At 48.2% G+C, this 7,375-nt stretch overlaps 1 protein-coding gene across 6 annotated transcripts in view; it reads right to left on the bottom strand.

Annotated features, from left to right (window-relative positions):
* KIAA2012 (KIAA2012 ortholog) overlaps positions 1 to 7,375 on the bottom strand; it is a 102,777-nt gene that overhangs the window by 69,442 nt on the left and 25,960 nt on the right. For all 6 annotated transcript variants that reach the window (XM_019554519.1, XM_019554520.1, XM_019554522.1 and 3 more), the window contains exons 5-7: positions 4,590 to 4,786; positions 2,325 to 2,550; positions 1,408 to 1,535 (exon numbers count right to left, since the gene is read on the bottom strand). In XM_019554519.1, the coding sequence (XP_019410064.1) occupies positions 1,408 to 1,535; positions 2,325 to 2,550; positions 4,590 to 4,786 (551 nt within the window). The remainder of the gene's footprint in view (positions 1 to 1,407; positions 1,536 to 2,324; positions 2,551 to 4,589; positions 4,787 to 7,375) is intronic.

Genomic DNA, 7,375 nt, shown 5'->3' with positions numbered 1-7,375 from the left:
CCATGGCTGCCCCACTTGCCCCAGCTCTGGCCTTTTAAGAAAACAAAACAAAACAAAAAAAACTTCTGGACTCACTGGCTGCTGCAGTGGCCTCAGGGCTTCTAGGGGCTTATGCAGAGCCCCTGAAGCAATGCAGGGAAGTGGAGGGCAGCAAGGATCGTTCCCTGCTGGGAGGAGCCAGTCAGTTTGGGTTTTGTTTTGTTTTTTAAAGGGCTGAAGCTGGGGCAGGCTGGGCAGCTGGGTGAGCATGCAGGGGGGTCATGGCAGAGCCCCCCATGTAGTGTGGGGCAACAGGGGACAGTGGGGATTGCACCCTCCCCCCTCTGGGCAGCACCGGGTGAGTGTGGGCTTTCTTTTCCCCAAAGAGCCCGAAAATGGGGCAGGCAGGGCACCCATTGAGAGCGATGAGGGATGGGGCTTGTGTGATTTGGAGAGTCGACTGATTTGGCAGCAGACAAATCTCTGAATCAGATTCGGCCAAATCGATTCGGAACAGTGATTCAAATCACCGAATGGAATCACTGTCCCCCGAATCACCTGAATCCAAAACGAATACTAGCCGCTTCGCACAGGCCTACCATCCAAACCCAGCAGGATGTAGTTTTAGATCATTCCTTAGGACTGGGAACCTTCTCCATCCCCATAGTTCCTACCCTTGACCTCCAGGTGTTCTGGGAACAGCAGTACTCTGACTGGGAGATGTTCACTCTTCAGCTCCCCAGTTGCAACTGGCTGGCCCTGCTCCCTGGGCCTGATCCTATACCCAGGGTTCCCAGCCCTCCACTAATCAGGTGGCCTCTGGACTATCATTTGACTTCCTGATTGGACCTGCTCCCACCTGCAGGCTCCTCTACAGCCTGCTTCAGCCCTTAAAGTGGCAAGCACCCAAAGGTGATCCACTACAGCCACCCACCAGGCAATATTTCCTGTTGTGGAGAAGCCTAGTGTTTTGATAGCAAGGGTTTTTCTGGCCAGGATTGAGGCAGTAAAGAGAAAGTCAAAACATCTCTTGCTTTATGTTAAGCCTGGCTCTAAATGGTGGTGTAAGTTTGTTATTTTTACAAATCATGCTTTAGTGGTACATTCTGTTTTCCACTGAAGTCAAGACCAGAAGCAGAAACTGTTTTTACTGTATCTCTTCACATACAATGTAAACTTCAATTTCCAGCAGCTGTTTTTTTAAAAGGTGGCTGCATCTCCACTAGACACTTACTGCACAGCAGCTCATAACTACTGTGTAGTGGCATCGTGTGACACGAACCGTGACAGCGCAGTCAGCATTACCAGGAAGCTGTGATGCATTAATTTCTATGTATCAATCACTGACTAAATTCATATTATGACCCAAGAAGTGAGACCACTTTATATACTGTCTCAGCAACTGCTGTATTTTTCTAAAAAACTGACCTTTTTATGCTCTTCCCTGGTTGTATCTTGTCCTGAGTCCATGGCATGTGGGAGAGGAGGAAAAATGCTAGTTTGAAGAAGGGATTCTTGTTCTTGGCCATCCTGATTCTTCAGATGTCCTCCTTTTACTATGAAAAATGAGAGACAATAGAAAAAGAATATGAAATAACACATATATTAGTAGCATCTGATAAGGAACAGCACTTACTCTGTCACTGAATCTGCAATGGGGGAGAAAGGGATTATATTCAATGACTGAAGCACCCATGTTTCATAGGAGAAAAAATATTTCCTCATGCATTTTGTAAGTGCTGCATTGCTTTATGGTTTTCTTTCCAATTAAATTAAAATGTGGCTTAAATGATAATTTTTTGTTCCATTTGTCCAGAGGTGACCATGTTAACCATGGTCATCAGTGTAACATTAGCTTATAGCAGCTCCAGCACTCAGGCCAGATCCAGCTGCTGCTACCACTACCCTGCTGCCAAATTTCTAAGCCCCATGGCCAGATGACATAGCCCTGTGCACTGGATCAGACCAGATCTGGGCAGTGGGCCTGACCCAGCAAATGTAGGGCTGGGGTGGCAGCCCTGATCTGGCACATGCAGGGCCAGGGCTGGGGCCTGATCCAGCGTGTATAGGGCCAAGACTGGTGCTGGGGTGGCAGGCCTGATCTAGCCTGCAGAGTTGGGGCCCCATCTGGCAGGGCTGGGGCCATGCACAGGACTGCAGCCATGCTGGATCGGGCCTATGGACTCACCCTGTCCCACTCATCTGACCCACAGCCCAGAAAGGTTGGGCAATAGTGATTCATACAATAAACTTCCTAGGTACCCTGTCATTGCTGAAGCATTTAAGAAACTCAGTAAAATCATTCCTATGACTTGTCAGCATTTAAAGTTAATGTCAATTCTTACCATTGTAGGACTTCTTTCTTCTAGGGAAATAGCCTCCATAGAAAGTCATGTGGGATTTCTCACTTAGAAGCTGAGAAGAATCAATAGCAGCTTTCCTAGAAGAGTTATCTGCAGTGTGGTTTATCTTTATACTGTCCCCTTGACGGCATGTATGGTTTGCCTTTTCCCTGTGCCACTGGCCCTCCACTGTGGAGATGCTACTTTGCTGACCTTCTGCCCCTGTGCTCTAGGAGACAGCAAATTAAAACATTTATGGCAGAACGGGACTGAGAACTTATTTTCCCCATCCTGTTGCTCATGTCAACAAAATGGTGGGAAATTAATGGAAAAATTAATGATTTTGTCCAAAAAAAACTAAAAGCAGGACTATTTGTTTGTTTTGGGGTATTTGTTTTTGACAAAACTTTCACTTTGACTGAAAACTGGAATTTTGTCTAAACTGTTTTTCAGCAAGAAGTTTTTCAACCATCTGTTCTTCACAGGTGCATACTTATGAAGAGCTTTTTCAATCTATCTTCTAAAATGAAACACCAAAGTCCAGATTCGTAAAGGCAAGTAGGAAACTAACTCTTACTCTGAAATCAAGGCATGTAGGGCACCCTTGTGGATTTGGTCCTCAGTCCTGCTCTTTGTACTTATATTTCAATGTAGTATCTAAATGCTTAAATATATGCTCTTTTCTTTTCTTCTTTTTTTCATTTATATTTTATTTTTTCCTGTAGTCCAAGGACCTGCCCTTGCTCCCATTGGCCGCATCCAGACTAGTGTGGCCATGAGGTATGTGGTGCTGCAAACATGTTTGCGGCACCACACTGCACATCTAGATTTGTGCTCCAAGGGCGCCCTGCCGATGTGTGTGCTGCTCTGCTTTTTGTCCCCCCAGGTTTTTTTCACCCCAGATATCCTGTGGGGAAAAAATCGCAGAGCAACACACGCAGAGGCAGCATGCGTGCTGCTCAAAGGTGGAGCTGGGCTGCCCAGAGCCAGGCTGTGGCTGCTGGCCAGGCTCCATGTGGCAGAATCACCATTGCTGCAGCCCCAGGAGGCCCCCAGGACCCCAGATAAGGCTGCTGGGGCCAGCCCAGTGTTGACTCCATCCTCCCATACCCAAGCAGGGGTAACTTGCCACATGCCAAAGTTCACGTAGCATGGGTGTTTCCTGGGGGCAAGTAGCTGCGTTGGAAAGGTGCCACTGCTACTTGTCCCTGGGAAATCAAATGTCCACACTCATCTGGACATGACTGTTGAGATCAGTGGTAAAACTTTCACTGATCTTGGTGATGCAAAATGAAACCTTAAAGAGACTGAGACCCTTTAACATGCACAACTCTTTTGGCTACTTCTCTTCAATTGTGTCTTTGTATCTGCATTTTTACATAGTTTTCATGATACTCAACAATTTTTATGTAACATAAATGGGTATACTTTTTATTATTATTAATTTTATTCCACAAAACTATCTTACGCTTGTTCATAAATTTTAAGAAAAAGACATATTGCCAAAAGGGTCATGCCTTCACTTGCATTCTTGCATCAGTTCAGTACAATACACATTTTGTTCTGTTTTGTAGAGGCTTGTATAGCAGGCTTATCGCAATAGAGCCTGAGCATCTTCCAAAAGTATGTTAAGCAATATAAATTGTAAGGCTGGAAGGGACCTCAGAAGATCATTGGGTCCAGCCCCCTGCACCAAGCAGAAAAGTCAGCTGGGGCCAGGTGACCCAGACAAGGTGACCTCCTAGTCTCCTCTTGAAGATTTCCAGGGTAGGCGATTGCACTACCTCTGGAGGCAGCTTATTCCACAGTCTGAACACCCTAGTTGCAAAGTAGTTTTTCTTAATGTTGAGCCTGAAATGATCTTCCTGGAGTTTGTTACCATTACTCCTAGTTTTCCCCAAGTGTGCTCTGGGGAACAGCTGTTCACTGAACCCTTGATGTATGCCTCTGATGTAGCAGTAAGCTGCTACCAAGTCCCCTCTCAGCCTTCTTTTTTCTAGGCTGAAGAGTCCCAGATCCCTCAGCCTTTCTTTGTATGGCTTGCATAGACTGGTTTAAAAATGGCAGAACTCAGTCTAAGATGCCCCCACCCCCACTCCCCACCACAAGGGCAAATGTGTATTCTGTTCAGTACCAATTTAAACTACACCACTTACAGAAAACTGTGCAACTCAGATTGGTTCTGCCTCATGCTTGTTCAATGTCTGTACCTGCTGGGGGAAAACTGTTCTGAAGATAAAGTGAAATGTGGCAATAAAGAGTTGGTACCTGTGGGACCCATGTGCATGCTGCATGCTGGCTCCAGGTGGTGTCCTTTGCAGGCTGAGGTCTCAGTTTCACACCTAGCTTTCTTACTGAAACCTGAATGGGTGCTTGAGCTCTCCTCCTGCCATGTATTTCTACTTCATAGTCTTCTGCCAGCTTTCTTCCCTTCTCAGGATCCTTTTGAAACAGGTAATTCGACCCTACAAAACAGGCTAGTGTGTCAGAACTGGAGCATTCTGTTAAATGACTTTCACTTCGGGGGGGTTCTACCTTATTTAGTGCCAAATTGTGACGATGAACCACTAAGCCATGTTGGGAGCTGTTCCACCCCAGCAGAAGTATGTTTTTTTTGACAGGCTCCCATGCTCTCACTGAATGGTCTCATGACATTTGAATAACACAGACCAAACCATCCTTTGGGAGCAGACTGATGTGGAGGAGAGCAGTGGAGGATTAAGATTTCTCAAGGCCTTGGGCAAACAGAAAATAGGAGGCCCTCCCCCCGTGCCCCATTATAAACGTGAATGTGTCAAGCCATTCCTCCCCTGCAGCTGGGCCCCATGTCCTGGGAGCTGGACTCCAGCTGGGGAAGGGTCCCCTTCACCTACTGGTGCTGCCACTGTGAAGGCCTAGGTGGGCCTCCATGCCCTGCCGGGGGGGCTGAATGGACCACTTGGGCTGGGAGTGGAGTGGCACATGCCTTTCTCTCCTCCCTGCTCTCCACTGTCCTCCTCCCCACCACAGCTGGAGCAGAGCCAAGTGTGGTGAGGTGGACATAACCTGCCGGCCATGGGCTTGGGGCTCTCTGCTCTGCTGCCTTTGCCCTGGTAGCCCCATGCTAGCCATGCTCTCCCTGCCTGCCTGGCAGGAGGGGGCACAACTCACTACCCCCAAGGCTGCTGGGTGGGCAGGGAGCATGCAGCCAGCATGGGGCTCCTGAAGGGAAGGAAACAGAGTGGAGAGCCCCAACCCACAGTGGGCAGCTCACATTCACTAAACATACAAATATGGGCGGAGAGACACGTCGTCTCCCCATGCCTCCCTTGGCAGGTGTGCGCAGCAGTAGGGAGCCACCCTCCCCCCCACATATCCCCTGGATAAGCTGCCTGTGGCTCCGTCCCACTCCCTGCCCCAGCCTCAGGACTCATGCACTGCCCTGGTTGGGCAGTGTCCCCAGCCCCTGCCTCACTCCCTCCCTCATTGTGGGGGCCTCAATCTGTGCCCCCATGCCCCTTCTGCCCCATCAACTTCCCTGTAGGGAGCTGCTTTCCATGCTGCCTGGTTGTTTTCCTGACCACATACAAGTGTGCACATATATGTGGTGCCCCCTGCATTTCACTCCCGGCAGTGCCAAGCAGGACCCTTTGCAGGCTATAATGCTGCCTGCCTGCAAGGGGAAACCTGTCATTTTTTGAGGGAACCCAGGCATTGGGGGGGCCCCTGATTGGCAGAGACCCATGGGCCCATACATTAATCTGCCTCTGGAGGAGAGTGAGGCCTTGACCACCTGCATGCTGGGATAGTGATTGTGAAAGGTCTTTGTGCACCGCACAGAAAGGGGAAAACTGCCTTGTATGCTCTTTATGTGTCTGGGCCTGTGCCTGTGATTCAAAATTACCATATGTACTAGCATACTATAAGCAACTTTTCCCAAAAATCAGCCCTCCAAAATTGGGGTTTCTTTCTCAAGGGGAGAAGCTGATTTTCTTTGCCAGAACTTCACTATACGGAGGCACAGAAGGACAGACACTGTGCAACCAGATGGCTGCTGGCTTCTCTGTCCATTCCCAGAAGCAGAATGGGGTACAGTCAAGTGTTTACCCTTTCATAGCCACTCTCAAATTGCCACCAGTTTTTGGCAAATTTTATTCCATAACAAAGGTATGGGGAATATCTAGTACTAAGGTGGCAATTAAGCCCCAATAGTCCTAGAATAGTCTTGACAGAATAGCAATCACTGTCAGGGCAAAGGAGAGACAGCTATGGATTGCTTCAGTATGTTAAAAGAGTATTCAGAAGGTCAATAATGGGATATAGAACTTTTTTTCTCTAAACCACTGATCTGGTTCCAGACTGGGAAGTAATGTGTAAAAAGTCCCTATCATATGAGGGCTTTTGTGTGAAATGGCTTGTTAGGACATTTATTCAAAACTACCGAGCATGCCTGACAACAAATATTGACCTTGCTGATATGAATACAGAGGCCAATAACAATAAGGAAACAAGCATGAACCATGACTGCTAAACCAAGCAGCACTCACAAGTACAGCCCAGCCTAGACTGACGAGTGGAACATATACACAGGTAAGCAACAGGGGCCAGGGCAATGCTGTGATTAGGGGGCCAGTGCACACATCCACATGAGGCCTCAAATGCCTCTACACAAACGCTCGTAGTATGGGAAACAAGCAAGAGGAACTTACCGTCCTGCTAGCTGACACCAACCCAGACATAGTGGGGCTTACTGAAACATGGTGGGACCCAACGCATGACTGGGCGGTGAATATCAAGGGCTATAGGTTGTACAGGAGGGACAGGACAGGGAGGAAAGGTGGGGGTGTGACGCTCTACATTAGGGAGGCAGTCGAGGGGAAAGAGACTTAACGATGGGGGTCTACTACAGACCACCCAACCAAGGGGAAGAGCTAGACCAGGAATTCTTAAGTCAGTTCATGGAGTAGTTAGGTCAGAGGACGTGGTCATTATGGGTGACCTGAACTTTCCAGACATCTGCTGGGAAGAGCAGTCAGCCAGGTCTGACCACTCACATAGGTTCCTAGCCCAAATGC

Source organism: Crocodylus porosus, unplaced genomic scaffold (assembly GCF_001723895.1).
Source record: "Crocodylus porosus isolate Cpor-Errol unplaced genomic scaffold, CroPor_comp1, whole genome shotgun sequence".
In the NCBI taxonomy this organism is placed as follows: Eukaryota; Metazoa; Chordata; order Crocodylia; family Crocodylidae; genus Crocodylus; species Crocodylus porosus.
This window is presented reverse-complemented; position numbering and strand designations above follow the sequence as displayed.